Raw genomic sequence first — 20,063 nt, forward strand, 5'->3', positions numbered from 1 at the left:
TTATAAGTAACTTCAGAAAGTGAAAAATCCCGCAGTTGCCAATTCTACACAAGCACACACACACATAAACGCACTCATATTATATATGAAATTTCAACTTGTACTCTTTTTTTTTGTAATAATGTTGATATCCTAAAGTCCTGCTAACATTTAAATAACAATGAAATTATAATGTATGTAAATATTCTAGAGAGGATGAGAATAAAAGATCATTCAATTGAATATAACCCTAATAGATAAGTGTGATAATTCCTAGACACAGTGGAGGACATATTAACTTAGTAAAAATGCTCTTTTTCTAGTGAAAACCCTTTCTTTTTCTTGTATTTTTTTCTTAAAAAGTATAAAAGGAATCTGACAAGTTGTGTTACTACCAATTACAAGAAGACATATCCTTATGTCCATCTAGAAAAATAGATACTTAATTTGAAGTAGGAACTCCTGGTCCTTTGTTCAATTCTTGCTCAAGTACACTAACTCTTATTTACTTACTTTGTATGTTAAACAAAACTTACTATTATGTCTAATAAAATATTTCTTTTTTGTTAATTGTCTTTTAATTTTACCTCTCTATTGGTTTTCATTCCTTTAACCAATATATTTGGCTTATAAAACGACATGGTAGAAGAATGAAGAATTGCGGCTTGAAGCATTTGTAGTGTTCCTAATTTGCCACAATAGAACTGAAAAGTAAATGAGGTTTTCATTCACCACAGGGTATGTCTAAACAGGTCCAAAGCACCTCTGCGTGATTCGGAGGGTACCATGCCAACCTCCAAGTGGTGCAACACATGTCCATCAGATGGCCTTAGCTTCATACTTGGAGAATCAGAGCTAAATGAATAGTTGAAAGCCAGCTGCTCTGGGTACTTTGCCATTTACTTCTCAGTTGGTCACTGTGGTTGTATGCTCATATGAACATAACAATGGAAGGCATAGAACCTATATTCCTAGTCTTTTATGTGAAGTCCAGAAAGAGAAATCCATTTGGTTGTTTTTCTTTTCCTTTCTTATTTTCCTTTTTGTTACTTGAGAGTTATTTTTTGGGGGGTAGTGATCCGCCTAGCAATACCAGAAATGACTTTAAATTCAAACAATTAAACAAAGTGATCTCAGTTGGTGAGATTTTTGGAAAAGTGCAAGTAAGTTAAATCCAAGTTATTTTTAAACAAAAGTAACCATATATTTATCAATTTATTTGCATTTTGATTATAATGAAAACCTAACAGAGTAAAAACTTTTATATACTAGCATAATAATAATTTAAAATTGCACAATTTGATTATTGTATAGCACTTATCAATGCTGGTTCCACATTACTTAGCAATATACATTCAATATCCATTATGTCCTAAGAATTATTACACTTTAAAACTTATAATTCTCAGAACTAATGATCATTCATTGTTTTTTTCATGGAAAAGCATAATTTCCATTTCAATCATTAGTTAAAAAGTCAACAAAATTCCCAAGAATGCATGCCCTAAATAACTACAAATGGGCTCATTTTCGTATCTGCTTCTGAATTCATTGCCATTATTATTTTTTTTACGATCATCGTAACGAATGTCCTTAATTATATTTCAAAACCAATTCTTGAAAAGCAGCATTGGAATCACTGACTTACAGTTGGTGATTTTCAGTATCCTCTTCACTTCTCCACTCCCCGATCCTCCGCAACCATCCTCGTCATCACAGTCTCCACTGACTTGCTCCGCCATACCACCACCACTGCCCAGCTGCGGAAGCTCCCACTTGTTGGGTTTGGGTGACCTACCCTGTAACAGCTAAATGTGGACACCAAAGATACTTACTAATAGCAAACTCAAATCTTCTAATAACACTATTCAGAAATTTAGGTAGAAATAACAATTATTCTCATAGGTATCCACCATTTTGGTATAGACACCTTACTAAGCCAAATCTTCAAAAAATTAAAACAACTGAAATCATAATAATGGGCAAAAACTTATATTCATGAAGAGCTACACTCGGCCTACCAGCTTTGTGATAAGGCTTTGGATAATGCTTTAGGAAACAAATAAACCCAGGCCTTCTTGCTGATGGGTAGTTTGGCCAGAGAATCTTTTGCTGTCAAAAAACTAATGCTGAAGTGTGGTAAAGCAAACTGCAATAAGACACAACTACCCTGGCAGTGTAATCCCTGGTAACAGTGTCCTGTTTTGTACTGTCCAAAATTGCCTAAAAGGTAGAGTACTATTTTTCTAGAAAAGATGTTCATCGAAAGAATCCATAATTTTGGACACAAACATTTATATCTTTATTTAAACTTTATCACATTAAAAACAAGGTCCAATGTGTATGACCCAGAAATGAATTTGGGGCAAAAGATTCAGGTACTGTTTTCAGTTTCTGCAAGGTATTTAAGAAATCTAGCTAACTTCTCAGTTCTTAGTTCTTAAGGATTTCATTTACCTTATGAGCAAAACAGATAGAATAGCCATTCTCCCCTGCAGCATAGGAGTGCTGGTAATATTTTAAAATAATATTGGAAATGTCTGAACTCTTTTTCACAAAGCTGATGTTATGAATAATAGAATATTTCACTTAAAGCTAAAATTGAATAAAATAATCCAGTATGTAACATTTACCACTGTAAGGCAGTTATGGAGAACACATAACCCAGCATAATCCCAAGAGGGTACTGCTATATTATGAATGATATATCCTTTTGCTGTCCACTTAATGGACATTTAAATTCTCATGGCACCTCATGAAAGATTTAGGGTTGTAACTTCTGTGATTTTCCAAAATACAGAATCAATTTGCAAATACTAATTATACAGCCCACATTAAATCTTTCATGCTGAAGAACAGTGAAATAGCTCAGTATACCTAAGATGAATATGTTTAACATTTAAAGAATACTTATATTAATCAACTGGACTTTGACATTCATAATCTTCAAAATTAAAAAAAATTATATCATTAATTCTGAATTATTACAGTTTTTAAGATTTAGTTTTTCTAAAAATACACAAAACAACTTGACAGTAGTTTTAAAATTCTTACTTTTCACTGGCAGTTTTTAAAAAGTATGTTAATATGTGTTTAAAGGCTTCTTTCAACATCAAATGAATTTAGTGAATATTACATTAAAGAAAGTTTCTCTGCTGTGTTTAATGTGCTGGTGTGTATGTATTCTACTTTCTGGAAAGGGAGGACAGGTTTATGGCAATGGGGAAAACACATGTACAACAAACCATATAAAAATTAAAATCTGGAAAAGAAGTGTAAGTACAAATGGTTTTATTTTACACCATTTACCATGCCATTCATCATGCATTTAGTATATTCACAAAGGGCTTGGACCCTGAGGTCCAACCTACTTAGATATGAATCCTGATTTTGACATACACTAACCGTGACACATGGGATTGGGGCAAATTCCTGAATAACTCAATTCACTTACATCTAAAGTAAGGACAAGAATTTATGTGTGCCATCATTCATAGTTTGAGAAAAACATATGTAAAGTACTTTGCCAATACTTAGTGTGTCAGCACCTTAAAAATTAATATATGTTGATTATTATTACCTCCTTTATCATATATTCTATTACAATATTGTTTAAACACCCAGAACATATTAATTGAAAGAATTATTTGATAAAGAATCCAATTACACAATTCATTAGAAATTTTTAAAGTATTATCTGACAAGTACAACCAAAGTCAAAGTCAACTTCTCTGGCAGTACATTGCTTCCTTTTTTTTTTTTTAATTTTATTTTATTGTAAACAAATGGGATACATGTTGTTTCTCTGTTACATTGCTTCCTTTTTGACCCTGACATCCTTTTCCAACATTTCTCATATCAACTATATTTCCCTAAGAATTATGCTAGTATTTTTACTGGGATCTTGGCCAGAATCCTGGTGGAATCTCCTTAAAAATATAAACAATGTATAAATCACAAGACCACAACCCAAAGAATTTGAACTAAATAATGCACACTGAAAGATAGTCCATGTAAAACAGAACTTACTACGTTAGGAAATGCATTTATTTGAAAGTGATTGAATATAAACATTGTCAGAGAATTATTCACTCATTTGTAGTGACTGATACAAAATAATAGGGAACTTTTTTCAAAAAGCATTTATTGTTTTCTACATTTTCTAGAGTTTCAGTGAAACTGTAAGAGATACTTAAGGGCCTCAAAGTTTTAAGATATAGGACTACGTAAAACTACATTTTAATTTAACTCAAATTATCTGTGCTGAACACAATTTTAAAATTGATCCCAAGACTTCCTACTGTAATCCTCTGGACTGTACAAATGATGTCACTTTCATGCCTACTAGCTTACATATCAAAAGGAATTTTTAAATGTCATTCATGTCAGTAATCAGTTGACCTTGGTTACACCAAAAATAAGATTTTTCTGGGATGGAGTAATATAATCACATGAGTTCTTTAAAAGGGGAAGATTTCTCTGGCTATGACCAGACTCACAAAACATCTAAGTATGGAGGGAGTCAAGGACATTGAATGCAGGGGAGCTGCTAGCTTTGAAAGTATGTGTTGGGATGCCGTGGGAGCCTATTAAAGTTCCTATGGCAAGGAACTGGACTGACGGCCTTTAGGAGTTGAAAGTGAAGTGATCTGCATACCAGCAGCAAGGAAATGGGACCCTTGGTTCTACAGCTGAGTTCTCTCTACTGCCTACTTGAGCCTGGAAGTGATGTCCCTTGAGCCTGGAAGTGATTTCCCTTCAGAGTCTCCAAATTGTGGCTGGCAACTTGATTTTGGCCTTGTGGAGTCCTGAGCAATGAGCCCACTCAGACTTCTGATAAATAAAATTATGAGCTAAAAAGTGAATGTTATTTGAGTCTCTAAATGTGTGGTCATTTGCTATGTAGCAAGAGAAAAATAGTATACTCTCTACCCCTTGATTGGGCCACACTTTTTGGAAATTTTCTTTGCTATCATCTGATTCTGTAGCATAATCTTCAGAACAAGAGGTCAAAATTTCCATAAGACACACCTTACCAAGAAGATGGTACTCCTGGAAACCAGCTTAGATTTCATCTTTGCATCAGTTTTCATTTTCTCTATCTTTTTTAAATCTTTCTCACTGATTTTCATGTCTCTGAGTAAGAGGTATAATTGCCATTTCCTATGATCAACTGATCCAAATAGATCCATTGGATCCATGACTTCAGGGCTCCAATAAGCCCCTCTCCATCTGGTAGGGTCAATAATCACTCCTTCTCTGAGTGCAAGTTCTATCTTATAAATGTTATTTTCTCACTTCTTAGTTACTACATGTCAACAAATGTTCATCTTCCTTCTTATAATTATTATAATTTACAAAAGTTTAGTGAATTTCTAGTCATCAAAAACAATGGGATTTTCACAGTAAGACCTTTGCTCATACAATAAAAAAAAAAAAAAAGACCTTTACCCTTCTCTTTCTCTCTCTCTCTCTCTCTCTCTCTCTCTCTCTCTCTCTCTCTCTCTCTCTGTCTCTCTGTCTCTCTCTCTTTTTCTCTGGACTATACAATTCAAATTTCTTGTTTTGTTTATCTTTTTCCCCCATTCCTTTAAAATAAATAAATAAATAAACAAGTTTCAGTGAAGAGTATAAATCCTTTATTCTTAGTCTCTTTCAGGGAGCTTATTCTAACAGATTGTGCCTCCACCTGTATACACATTACACTCAGGTCTTTATTCACAGTCCATGCACTGCTTAGTTCATCTCTAAGCTATGATTGGAGGTAAAGATGAACTATCACATTTTCTCTCTTCCAGTGAAATCATTAATCTCTACCCTTCATGCAGCATTAAAACATATCTTCTGAGATCTCCTCCTGCAGGGGTTATTAGTCTCTCTTACACATGAACACCAAATTTTTGTATTTTCTCCAAATCAGTACTTTTACCATGTCATTTCTGAGGGTTAATGCTCTTTGAGACACTCTACTGTCAAAAACCACTCACAACATGTACCTGGAAGAGGAAAAAAAATTAGTTTAGACAGATGGGTAAAGAGAAGCGTGGTAAAATGTGGTAGAATGTTTGGGGAATGCACATGATTTCCCCTTCTTAGTTTCTGAAAGCTCACAAGAAATATCACAGGAAGCAAAATTGTTTAATTAGGATTCTTCTCACATTTTCCAAATTTACATAAGCAAATCGCCCATCTCCCCTCCCTCAACACATGCTGACATACTTTTAGAAATCGGTCCAAGAAAACATGTCCAAAGGTGGCCTGGCAGTCAAGGTGCCATATGATACATTGCTTCTGTTTTTAAAAAATCGTGTTTGAACACCACTCCTCAGCACCCCAATTCCATTACAGAGCAGTCAATCATCGCCACAGAAATCCTGTGACTTTATCATTTTATTCATGCTTGTTTTATAGTCCCCTCATTTCCAACTCTTGTTCTCCAACACACAGCATACATCCTTTCCTCTTCAACTCATCATAGTATATCTAACTTTCAAGTTCAAACTCAAATATACTTTTTTCTATTTCACATGTGTATCTGTGAACTTTTAAACTCTGCATCATTTGTTGGCACTTAATCAACTTTCTTGAACATATGTCACCCTTTTTGATTAATGATAAGTTTCTCAGAGATGAGACCAGGATTCAATTTGCTTTATACCACTGTGCATTATGAAGAGAGTGCTTATTAGAAGGTAAATGTTAAATATACATATATTGATCAATTGATTTAAAGTTTAAAAGTAATTAAGCTAACCCTGTCTTTAATGCTCTATCTAATTTATTAAAGAACTTTCACTTTTACTGAAGCCATTCATGGCCATAATATTCTGGAATAACTCTGAATTCATACTTATTGACTACCAGATTGTTTGATTCACTTGTTAATTCAGTGACATTTTTTGAGCATATATTGTGTAACAGGTATTTCAGAAGCTAAACTTCTATGTCAAAAGAGAACACGGTGTTTTTGTTTTTAAAAATTGTTCAGCGTATACTTTATTTCAAACATGGCATTCAGGAATATGCAACAAGATAAACCTAAAATGAATGAAATAATCTGAAAAGCAGGATAAAAGAAGAAATAGCCTGAAGGCTTAGTTTTGTGTTATTGCTAATAATGCTTCTTTATAATCATAATAAGAATAATTTTAAACATCTTATTTCTGAGTATCTGGAGACTTCTAAGAAGTTGTTTAAACAAAAATTTCTCATTGAAGAATCATGCCAAGATATACTCCACAAATATATTTGTGTTTGCATCTAGTTACTGTAAACCAAAAAGGACAGGGATGTCTCCATTATCTTTTAAAATAAATGTGTATAGAACTGTTTCATAATAAATATGGACATATTGTTAAAAGTTGATTAATGCAAAAGGTCTGTCTTCTAGAGTAGGAAGGAAAGTTTAGCTTCATGATTTGGATCATCAGGCAATGAATGCCTTCCTTATTACTTCAGAAGGGGTCAGCTGTCTTCATTCCCCTCCCCCTCCAGACCCTCAAAGGCAGCATGCATGTAGCTACCTTCTGCTCCCTAGTTTCCACCCTCACCTGAAAGCATGATTTTACATCCTACTATCAACTAATTTTGAGAAAAAAGCATATTTTCTGTCAATGAGGAACTGCCCCAACTAATATTTAGTAAAACAAAAGGATTTCCCCGTGTGTACACTTAAAGGAACATACAAAAATAAAATAAATCTAGAATGATAATGAAACCAAATTCTATGAGCAATACACAAAAATCTGTCAATTTATGACCACTCATTCATGCCATATACTATAACAAATCTCTTCATTTTTAACCACATACATGAATAGATAGATGTCCCATGTAGTCATAAAACATGCTATAAGAATATTTTAAAATTTAAAACCCCCAATAAATTTGACATTATTTCTTTGGAGCTATATATTCTGAATCTATAAAATGTGATAAGAATATCTCTTTGGAAAGTTTTATGAGTTTTATTTGGGTTATATTATATGAAGTATTAGCACATTGTATGTGGTCAGTAATAGTTAACTTGATCATTATTACCATTATAAGCAATAGGAACTGATATTGCAGAGGAGAAAACCTATGTGGGAATAAAAATCCCTATCTACAGTCCCATTCTGTCTTGGCTCTGTCATTTGAATCTGTCCCAACAAAAAAATAAAATGATGGAATATTAAAATCTGAGCCTATGGCCTGTCATAGAGTAGAAAGTCAATCAATACATACATATTTATAGAACAATTAGAACAGAGAAAAGGACATGATTGAGTCCCAGTCACACATTAATTGTGTGCCTTAGGCAAATCACTTAAGCCTATTAAAACTCATTTTATTCTACTGAATGATAATGCATGGAAAAGCACTTTATACACTATAAACCACCACGCTCGTTGACAGGGTTCTGTGCATAGCAACGCGTCCATAAAATTGAAAAACCAACAAAGAGAAGACAGAGTGAAAAACAAAAACAATGACAACAACAACAAAATGACCACCCGTCAGAGTGCTCTTCCGTTCCTCAATGCCATGCAGTTTTTGCAGATAGCTGATTAGCTGAAAATAGTCAGTTTTGAAGACTGATGCTTCCTGCTTATGTTTAATTGGTTTAGGAAGCTCATTAGGGATGCTATCTTGGAGGATGAGTTTGGTGGGCAGAATATCTGATGACTCTAAGGCAAATGTACTTTCAGCTGTCGAATTAATTTCTCAACAGACTCAATTTGCTTTATACTAACTGTCTGGCAATAATATCCCATAGCTGCAAAAGTCTTTCAAACACTTGTGATAAAATCTGGCTATAGATGGCTCACACACATGTTTGCTGTGAAAGAGAAACACTCATCACATTAAAAAAAAATCACCAGACACAAGAGTAGTTGAATGTGCTTTAACATACCAAACATAATGATAATCTCTAAAATATTTCTCCCTTCTCATAGTCATTTCCACAGATAGATGAGAAATAAATATGTGTCTAGAAAGCATTAGGCATCATATAGGTCACCTTAGTCAGCTATTCAAAGGTAAATATGACAAAATCTGCAATTTCACTATTTTATCCTAATGATGTGACTATGTTCAGGCAAAACTTAAAATGATGGAAAAATTGCAAACCAGAAAACTGAAGATCTAGAAACAATAGTACTGTTCACTTCATCAATAAAACATTTTTAAAGAGCATTTTAAATATAGACTTAAAAATATCCTACATATATACACATTCAAAAATGTACATATATATGAATCTCATTTTGTTATAAAGGGATTGGTATTTGCACTTTCATATAGTCTAAGTAAAACCCATAAAGTAATGTATATGAAACAGGAAAAAACACAGAAGCTCATAACATTTTGAAATTGGAAAACTGATTCAAAATTCCTCATGGTCTATTTTAAAGTTTATCTCTATAGGATATTTCAAATGAGACATAACATCATTTTATGTGACATTGTCTTATTATTTTGTTTGCAACATAACTTCCCTTTCCCCAATCCTCCAACTCTGCTTCCAATCAAACCCATCCAACTCCACTCCATTTTCACCTCCCTGATTAACTTATTAAAATTATCTTTTGCAAACCTTTTACCAAACTGTCCCACTCTTGATCTTTAAAACTTAAAAAAAAATTATCCATAAACTCAAATACCACAGATCTCCAGATTTATATTTTCAAAAACAGTTAAATCTTTACAGATGATTCTACCTAAAAAGCCAAACACTTTTTACTATATGTCATGTTATGTTAAGTTGACCGGACACAGAAGTCATTTCTGTAGGGTTCCTTTTCAGTGTTTGCTTTAAGTTGGAGCTTTCTGATCTTGGCTTCTGTTGCACCAGTAATTTGAAAGGTCACTGCTCTGCTGGCATTTGGCTTATGCAATGCAGTCTGGCAATTTATAAAAGTCTTGTGATTTTGTAAATAGAACACTGAAGTTAGAAAAGGCTTACTGAAATCATTCTCTAGGTTCTGCAAAGTTATTGAATCTTGTTCCCATAAGAAAATTCTGTATGTCTCCATGTCCCCATGTCTGAGCCTTACCTCCAACTCAAAACAACCAGCCCCATCTTTTTCTGAGCCATCACTCCAAAATTAAAGTTTATTATGAGTTTGTGTCCTACTCCAAATTCAAGGCTTCCCAGGAGGGTGAAAATAAAAGCCAAGTAAATGCAGAAATAAATAGAAAACAACTTCAAATAGAACTCAGAAAACAATGTGGGATCAAATGAGGAGTATGCATGCCAAATTTTATGAATTCTCCAACAGCTCTTGTGAAAAAACTCTATGAAACCACTCCAAGGATCTGAAATGAATTGGTGGAAAAGCAAACAACCTTTCTCACAAGACAACTCTAGAGTTAATGTCGTAGTCTTCTGTCGCAACACCCACACTAAGCTGGCCAGAAAGGTGCAGAAGATGAATGACAGGGGTGGAGGAAGAAACAAAGACATCTTGTGAGTAAGCAAGATGTCTGCATCAGAAGAAGGGGGGTAGAAGGGAGAAGAAAAATGAAGGTTAGCAGTAAATTAAATAACTGTAACATATTTAATGAAATAAGTAGATGTGCAATTCTAATTTCTTAGATCAAACATTATATTATCTAGGACATGATATATTATAATTATGCTTCCATGATTAAAAGAAAGTGATATTACTTTCTTCAAGTCACTATTTCACTTACAACTTAATATGTTAATTCTCTAAATCATTATTGCATATTAACCTATATCCACAAAAATAACACAAAGCACATATACATATATTCCCACACAAATATACTTGAACAGAGCCATTACAAATAACTTATAGCTGATCCAGGCTGGACTGTGATCAAATAAAGGACAGTCTAAGCAAGAATAATGATATATTAAATGCTTTCATATTTTGCATTGGTCAGATACAGATTAAGTTTATATTATTCACAGTGTGCTTTATTATCAAGGAGTCTTTTTTATTTAATATGCACAAAGCCTGCATCTCTTTAACTAGATCTTCATATGCACAGGTAAGGTTTAAATATCCAACAAGTCAATTCATACAAATATATTAATTGGTGTTTAACATACATATTTTAACATATTTTTCACAAATGTACAGTTACTTGTGGCCTGGATTGTCTCAGTCAACTGTCTCTCCTCACAGTGGGTATCATAGCAAGCAAGGGTATATAAATTTACTACTGAGAAAATGCCTAACCATTTTCTCAGACCTCCCATCTCATCTTTCTGAAATAACAGTACTGATTAAGCTAATTTTCAAAACCAAGGAACATACTGAATATCTACTGAGCCTGAGAACAGTGAGTGAATATATTCCAAAACATGGATAGACTGACTGAAGCTGACTTTTAGACAACTCAACATCATCTAGGAAATCAAGTGTTTATTAGCCATACTTTACAGAAGTGAAGCAGGACCTATATTACCAAGAATGTTTTACTTTCCTAGTAAATAATGTAGATAGTATTAATCTTTATAAATAGTACCAAGAAAATGGTTTTCTTCCTCTTTTTTTTTTTTTTTTTTTTTGTATTGGGAATTAAACCCAGAGGTACTTGACCTCGAAGCCACATCTCTAGCTGGTAATATATTTTATTTTGACAGAAGGTCTCCTTAAGTTTGCTTAGGACCTCACTAAATTGTTGAGGCTGGCTTTGAACTTGCCATCCTCCTGCCTCAGCCTTCTGAGACTCTGGGATTGCAGGTGAGCACCACTGTGTCTAGCTAATGTAATGATTTTTTTCCCTCAATTTGTCTGTTCAATTTTGCTTCACCTGGCCCAATCCTTAGGAAAAGAATTGGCAACACTAGCTTTGTACTTGTTGCCAGGGACAAAGAGATAATGCATGTACTTTCTACCTAGAATATGGGAATATGCATTTTCCATAATTAAAGTTGTCCTTTGCTTTTTTGGTTATTTTTATGAATTGAGAATGCATTTCTTTCTAACAGGATTACAAGATTTATGTTATTCACATGGGTGTGCTATAACCATTGCCCTTTTAATCTCCATGAGACTGATGTCATTGAAAGACAGAAAAGGGAACATGTTTTAAAAGGAAGAAGAAAGAGGACCTAAGGAAAAGAAAGAGGGAGGAAGGTGGACTTTAATCACGCTACATTGTCATGTAGGGGTTCCCTGCTTAGTAACGATTTTCACTGAATTCATCAAAATTTCCATCACCTTTCTGAAAGAACTCTGAGTGATAGCAAATTCATTTAAAATCTGACTTTGGCAACCAATCTAGATTCCCTTCATTGGCCAGCTGTGCAGAGATCATTCTCAAATGCTCTATTAAAAAAGAAAGATTCCCCTGAAGTTTCCCAGTCTATTAAATGTTTATTTCCAAAAGGAGCTTGTTCTGATCCCATTTAGTATGACACCCCTGTGTATGCCAGATGGTAACAGGCATTACAGCTTCACAAATGTCATTCCGATTTTCACCTTTACAATTAAATTCTCCTACCTTTCTTTACCTAAACCACAAAATTGTGGACAAAGATATGCCAAATGAAGGGAATATTTTGCTAGAAATATTGGATTTATTTGAGGAAAATGTGCAATATTTGAGACTTTAGCTGCTTGGGAGCTGGTGGGTAGGTAGTTGAATAGGATTTTAGGTCAGATTCTCACACTAACTAACTACTTAACTGTGTGACCTTAAATCACTTAATCTTTCTGCAACTAAAATTTTCATTCAAAAAAAAATTGAGGACATGGAAATTTCCCAAATACATCTTATAATATAGCTCTAAAATTTTCAATTCTTATATTTTTTAATGCCATTCTAACATTCAGTTTAGAAATAGGTATTATATCTGCAAGGCTTACTGCAAGCCTCTCTGACATTCATTTTAATTCTATTTGTTTTCCTGCTACACTAATGTTTGAGGTTCTTAAAATTAAAAATACATGCTCTTTCAGATTTTATTGTATTTTCCCAAAAACATATATTCAAATACTAATCCCAGATACTTCAGAATGTGACTTTATCTGGAAATAGGGTCTTTACAGTTAAGATGAGGTCATTAGGGTAGGACCTAATCCAGCATGACTAGTATCCTTATAGAAATGTTTATTTAAACAGCAGGTCTTTCTTCTTAATTGCTACATTTTATTCTACTGTATTAATTATAAGAAATTATTTTATGTTTTCCTGTGGGTGGACAATTGTACAGTTTTGAGGATCTGAATATAAAAGTAATGTTGCTATGAGATTCTTGTAAATGATTTTTGGCATATCTATTTTCAAAAAAGTGCTGTTTGAGAGTAGTTATGTTATTTCTTAAATTTTTGAAAGAATTCACCAGATAATTCACCTGTGCCTGGAATTGTTTTTTGTGAGAAATGTGCTAAATATATGTTGGGACTAATGACACGTTAACTAACTCAGGCTGATTTCTTACTCCCTGGCGGGTGAGCAAGATCAAGGCCTAAAAGGTGGTTTCAAAAGTTAATGAGGATAAATTGGACCACTGTCAGGGATTGGTTAACAACAGTTCCACAAACGTGATCAGCTTGTGCTTGCCATATAGTCCTATGGGACTCTCACCTGCGTGAACCCCCTGTGCCTTGCTGACATTTAAGCTGATTGGTTCCCCCCTAACCCCCACCCTACATAAAAACTGTGTGACTTCCTCAATAAACGAGTTCCTGCTGTGACTGGTCTCCCTGACCAGTCTGATTGTCCTCGCCCGGAGGGCTGGGTGCGGGCAGTCAGTCGGCCCTACCTTTCCCGGTCTGACCTTGTTGGGGAGTGCTCCCTTCCCTTGTCACTGGTGGAGAAGAGCAAGGGGGCTAAAGACCCCAACAAATATAGACATAGTTTCTATAATAGATACAGAGCTCATTCAGATTGCTAAAACTGTTGCAATATTTAAAGGCTATTTTGGCCAGTGAAATCCATTGCTTCCTGCAATTTCATGCTCCTATCTAGGATTATTTCTCTTAGCCAGTAGAACTTTCACTAGTATTTTTTATAGCTCCAATCTTCTTGTCAAACATTTACTGAAGAACTGTTTGTCTCAAATATTTTACTATGCTTCAATTTTATGTATATTTTCACTGACTATAGATTTTTATATTGGTATAATTTTTTCCTCAGCATGTTCAAATGTCATTTCATTTTCTTTTGTTTCTATAGTGTGTGTTAAAATAGTGCTTCTCTTACTTTCATTTTATTTTGGTTCACGAGTTTGATTTGTGATGGTTTTCTTTGTATAATGCTGCTTAGGCTTTGTTAAGTTTCTTGAAAGTGAATTGATACCCTTTTATCAGTTTACAAAGTGCTTGACCAATTGGTCTTCAAATATTGCTTCTTCCCCATCTCTCTTACCCATTGCTCTTGATCTCCAACTACAGGTATGTTATGTTTTGACTGCATGTCTTTTATGCTGTGTTTTGCTTCATCCAATCGTGTCAACTGAGATTATTTCTGGAGATTAGATGATTACTATAGATCTCTCTTCAGGTTGACTTCACTTTGCAGTAGTTATTCAATTCTTGTGCTTCTCAGTTTTAGGTGGTCCACGTGATATTTTAGTAGAAATTCTTTGCTAGAATAACCATTATCTCAATGGGGTTGTCTACTTTTATTTTATTATCATGTTAGCAATAATTAGTCCCGATTTTTGTCAGTTGAATTCAGAACTACATTATCTGAGAATCTGGGCTTACTGTCTCTATAGTGTTGTGCTGTTAATTAATAGAAAACTTTTTTCTACTTCACATGCCTAGAATTTTTGTTTGCTTGCTTCATGCTGAACATTGGGTATAAAATATTAATGAAATTTTCAAATAACATTAGATTCCACAGAAAGTACTTCCACCTTCCTGTGATTATGCAGGTAGGATTAGTAGAAAGCCATACAAAAACATCTAAATATCAGAAAATTCAGGATCCGTCTATAGTTTTGCCAAGACTCTGCCACTTTGGCGCATCCTTATTTCCCAAGTATGCGCCCCCTGAGCTTTCTGATTGAGAACTGGTTGGATGTATTTCTTCTTAGTCTTGAAATTCTGTTGGATATTAAATTCTAATTTCAGGGATATTGAGCTTCGCCCTTTAGCATCTCACTCCAAGCAGCTTCAAAATCTTGGCAATGGCTAAGGTGAAGCGAGAGGATTGGCCGTGCATTTAAAGCAGGCTTTGTTCCTTGCAATGATTTCATCTCACTCTCTGTGATATTCTGAAAGATTTCATTGTGTGTATGTATGTATGAATTTATTGCAGTGATACCGGAGATGAGAATCAGGACCGAGTTCTGTTTCCCCAATACGAAGATTGAACAACCCAGGAATGCTGAGGCAAGCTAGAAAGCAGGTTTTATTTAAAGGATAGAACAGAAACTTCTCCAAAGAGACAGGGCCCCAGAACTGGGTGTGCAAAGAAGTGGGGGTGTCTTGACCCATTTATAGGTTTTAGATCTTTGTTCTCATGTCCTCCTTCTCCCCTTATCTTGCCTATGTGACCAGGGACAAAAGGTGGGCAAAAAGGGGGAGTGATCCAAGGGCGGCATGGAAGCCACCTGGGTCCAGGCAAGAAGAGAGTGGCCCGGGGGCATCCATTAACAACTCCCACGACTCTCTGCAAGGAGGAACTCTCCCCTGGAGGCAGCACCTTGGCAGCAGGTTGGAGCAGGAAGAGGAGGGGCTCTGGAGGAATTAACATTTTATTTCCTTTCCTTGCACCAGCCCCCATCTTGCCAGTATGACTTGATCATTCATTCCCGACACTAACTGCCCTTTGCCTCAGCACTGCTGAGGATTGATTCGTGGGGGCTCTACCACTGGGCTACACCCCTGCCCTTTTTGTTTCTATCTTGAGTCGGGGTCTCTCTAAGTCGCCAAAGCTGCCCTTAAATACGTGCTCCTCCCTCCGTCTCCTGAGTAGCAGGGACTAGGGCTCCTCACCTGGCTCATTCTGCCTTCTGGAATCTTCTGGAAAAGTCTCTCACACTTGCTTTTAGCCCAAGATTTCAACAAATATTATGCCACTGCTTACTTTATCCCAAGCTATGTCTGGGTTAGGCTCAATCCTTAGCCTCCACCTACGAGCATAAAAGACCCACAGAGAAATAGATGTTAGCAACAGTTAGCAAGCATCGTAGTTATAATATGTAAATTCTTTTTTCATTCCAGCTCTCTATCTCTAAAACTTATAATTTTGTAATTTATTGATGTTGAAGCAAATTTGCTGGCCTACTCTAACCTACACAACTTACTTTATATTTACTTTTGTTTTAGTTAGTATTTTGTTTTTAATATATAGTCTTCAATGTTTTTCTCTAAGGTATCATTATAAAATTAAGCATCTCATATAATTTTTGAAGAACTACTCCAAAAATATGTACAGGAAACAGGTTTATTATCTTTGTTTGCATTCTCATATTGGAAAAAAACTACTCTCCAGGATTTCTTCTTAAATTTAAAGCATACTTGGACTTAGTAAAAGGATATAAGATGGCTATTTTAGAGATTTTGCTAATAGGTCTCTGAATTCTTGATATAGACATAGACAGGAATTTCTTGTTAACATAATGTCGATTCTGGGAAATATTAATGTGATACATTCTTGAGAATCTACCATACCCCTAGGAAAAGGAGAGGCAACAGATTTTAACCAACGTATACTGAGGTAGCAGCTTAGAATGTGACTGTGTATTTTGTTTTAGGTCATTTGACCTAAGGCAAATCAAGTATGGGATATGTAACCTTTAGAGGCTCCTTGAAGAGAAATGTGTAATAACATAGGTGTCACTGGTGAAACTATCAGGAACACTACTATGAACCATGGTAAGTGGTTCTGTAAGTGCTGCTGAGAGAGTATTTTACTTTGGATTGCAGGGCTTTGGATAATGGAGGAAAAAACACCAAAGAAACCCTAAGAATCATATTGGAGTGAAAGACAGACAGATATATCAGCACCTTTTATCAAACTCTGAGAGGAAAGAGGAAACAGGAGGGAAAGTGGAGCGACTCAATGATAGGTAGGTTTTAAAAGAAAGTACATATTAGAGGAGAGAAAGATTGATTTCAGGAACAGTAGAGATGTCATTAGAAGGAGCATGGGTGAAAGAAGAACTCAGAACCTCTTGCATTCTGTTTTTTATCACAGAGGGAAATGTTATGGGAGACTCAAATTAGCCCAATAATTTCCTGGTCTGGTGGATATTACCAAAGAAAATGATTTGCAGTGTTAGATGGGCATATTTGTGTTTATTTTTCTTTAAAAATATAAAAATAGGCTGGTCACAATGGCATACTCCTATGATCCCAGTGACGGGAGGCTGAGGCAGGAGGATTGTGAATTCAAAGCCAGCGATTTAGTGAGGCTCTAAGCAACATAAAATTACTTATAATAAATTAATATAAAATATAAAAAGGGCTGAGGATGTGGTTGGTTGTTAAAGGGCCCCTGGGTTCAAATCCCTTTTACCAAAAAAAAAAAAAAAAAAAAAAAAAAAAAAGACTTTATATAAATACCTTACTCTTCTTAAACTTTTAGGCATGGGAAACCATTTGTGATTTAATAACAACTTCACACATTTCCATTTTAAATGTCCATCCTAGTGGTGGTGTTGCTTTTAAATCAGTGTTTATCTAGTATTTTATCCTGTCCCTGTCCCAGGTATGTGCTCTTAGACAGTTTATCCTACTGATAGGTATCTGTTTTTCCAAACCCAAGTCTCATGTGTGGATGCATAATTGTGCCCTGATCATTTGAGAATATTAGTCTTTAATCTTTTGAACACTGAGCACATTTATGTATGATTTTGGTTCCTGAAACCTACTTAGGAGAACTCTATTTAGTTCTATTAGTAGAGAATTTAAACAAGAAGAAGAATCTGGTGATTTTTATAAAAAATCATTGTATATTTTACTCCATATTACTTCCTTTCATACTATAGAAGCTGGCATTTTAATTTTAAACATTGGCTAGTAGAATCCTTTGATAGATGACAAAGGCAGCATGAAAGCTAATATTTGTTTAGGTGCAAACTGACTTTGATGCCACTCACCTCCTTAGACTTGCCTTTGTCTTTTGTGGGTTTGGTGCCTTATCAATTGGTAACTAGTCACTCAGGTTTTCGTAAAAACCTGCAATTTCCCCTTCCTTCAATTATAATCATTTCAATCAATGTCGTTATTCCTTCTAGGTTGTTGATACACTCAAGCATTACAAAAAAAATCATGACCAGCTGATGAAGCCATCTGACTTAAGAGTGTGTGGAAAGACTTGTTCCTCCAAAACTGCACTAATTATAGAGGAGACTGTCAATTCAGGACCAGCTAGGTATACGTCACCATGGGCTCCTCTTCTATATTGTTCATCAGAACACACACACCTGCTGATGTGTGCACACCTGTTACATACACGCACCCACAAACCTCTCCTTTCCATTTCTATTATCATACTCTGCTGGTTTCAGGCTATAACTTCCCTGGCATGATTTTTTCCCCTATTTCTCTTGATTCACATCCATTTTGAGAACTAAATATGTTTTACAAACTTCTTCTGAAAAGGGATAGACAATAAATATTTTTGGCTTTGCAGGTCACACTATCTCCTTTGAAGTCATAGATAATACCTAATGCATGTGCATGACTGTGTTCCAGCAAAACTTTATTTAAACATGAATAAGGTGCAGACTGGATTTGGCCCATGAGCAATAGTTTGTTGGCCTGGATCTAGATAAATCCTCCAGATTGCAGCTTTTTCTCATGTCCCTTTCTTACTTAAAATAATAATTTCATTTATTCCTTTATCAAACATTAATAATTTGTCTTAAGTGCAAGACATCAACTTAACTGTCCTGTGATTGTCCTTTAGAATGAGATGCTCATATTTGGCTGACAACTGAAAGGCCTATTTCCCATTAGTCTTTTTCATATACTTGCAGTCTAGTGAAACTAAACCATCCACTTCTCTTTGTATATTTCTGAAATGTTTTGCTCTGTTTCTCAAACTGACAATTTTATTACCCAAAGTTTAACTCACATACACATTTCTTCAACCTCACAGATTGGATGAACTTCTCCATTCTCTAAACATTCACATTATGCTTCTTTGTACTACATCATCCTGAATGCATGGCTATTGTGGAGTGTTCAATAAGTATTACATCACAGATGCTTGGAAAGCCATGGTCAAATTAATGCTTGAATAATAAAATTTGGCTAATGGTTTTACAATTGACTTGAACTCAATATGTTGAAGTCATCTCTTTTTTCTCTTCCCCTTCCGCTTCCCCTCTCTCTGTGCCGCTCCCACTGTTATTGGTAAGTCCTGTAAAGTCTCACACTCATCTTTCATGCCATTCACTGATATCACCCTAATTCAGATCTTTCATATCTTTTTGATGGACAAATAAAATAGTCATAATTAATTTCTCTCATTTATTTTGAGTCTAAACCATCTTCATCGGTCATCTATTTTATGGTGCAACATACTACCCTGATTTGTCACTTTAAAATAACATACATTTATTATCTGACTGTTTGTGCTGGCTGAGAATCCAGGGATTATCTAGCTGTGTCCTCTGACCCTAGTTCTCTTCTAAGGCTGCAACCATTGCAAGGCTCAACCAGAAAGGTTTTATTTTTAAGTTTATTACATGGTTGTTGGCAGGGCTGTTTCTCATGGGTTATTGGAATGAGGTACCTTGGTTCCTTACCATATGAGAATCCTTTTAAATCATGCCCAAACATGGCAGCTATATTAATCATTTTATGTTGCTTATAACTGAACACCACAAACTAGGTAACTTTATAAAGAAAAGAGGCTTATTTTTGTTCACAGCTATGGAGTTCATGGTCAAGGGGCTGCATCTGATACTAACCTTTTTGTTGGCAGGGTCTGGAGCAGCACAGGACAACACACAGCAAGAAAGAGGGAGTACCCACATATGTCTCTTCTGGTCTTTCTTCCTCTTATTATAAAACCAAAAATACTCAATCATGGGGGCTCCACCCTAATGACCTAATCTAATCCTAGTCAAATGCCAAAGGCCTCACCTCTAAATGCCTTAGTCAGATTCAGTTTCCAACCTCTTACTATCTCACAGTGGGGATTTAATTGAACAC

At 35.1% G+C, this 20,063-nt stretch overlaps 1 protein-coding gene across 2 annotated transcripts in view; it reads right to left on the reverse strand.

The window, feature by feature from the left end:
• The window catches only part of Gpc5 (glypican 5), a 1,347,364-nt gene that overhangs the window by 683,522 nt on the left and 643,779 nt on the right, over positions 1–20,063 (reverse strand). For both annotated transcript variants that reach the window (XM_047554610.1, XM_047554611.1), the window contains exon 7: positions 1,628–1,787. In XM_047554610.1, the coding sequence (XP_047410566.1) occupies positions 1,628–1,787 (160 nt within the window). The remainder of the gene's footprint in view (positions 1–1,627; positions 1,788–20,063) is intronic.

This window comes from Sciurus carolinensis, chromosome 5, assembly GCF_902686445.1.
Source record: "Sciurus carolinensis chromosome 5, mSciCar1.2, whole genome shotgun sequence".
In the NCBI taxonomy this organism is placed as follows: domain Eukaryota; kingdom Metazoa; phylum Chordata; class Mammalia; order Rodentia; family Sciuridae; genus Sciurus; species Sciurus carolinensis.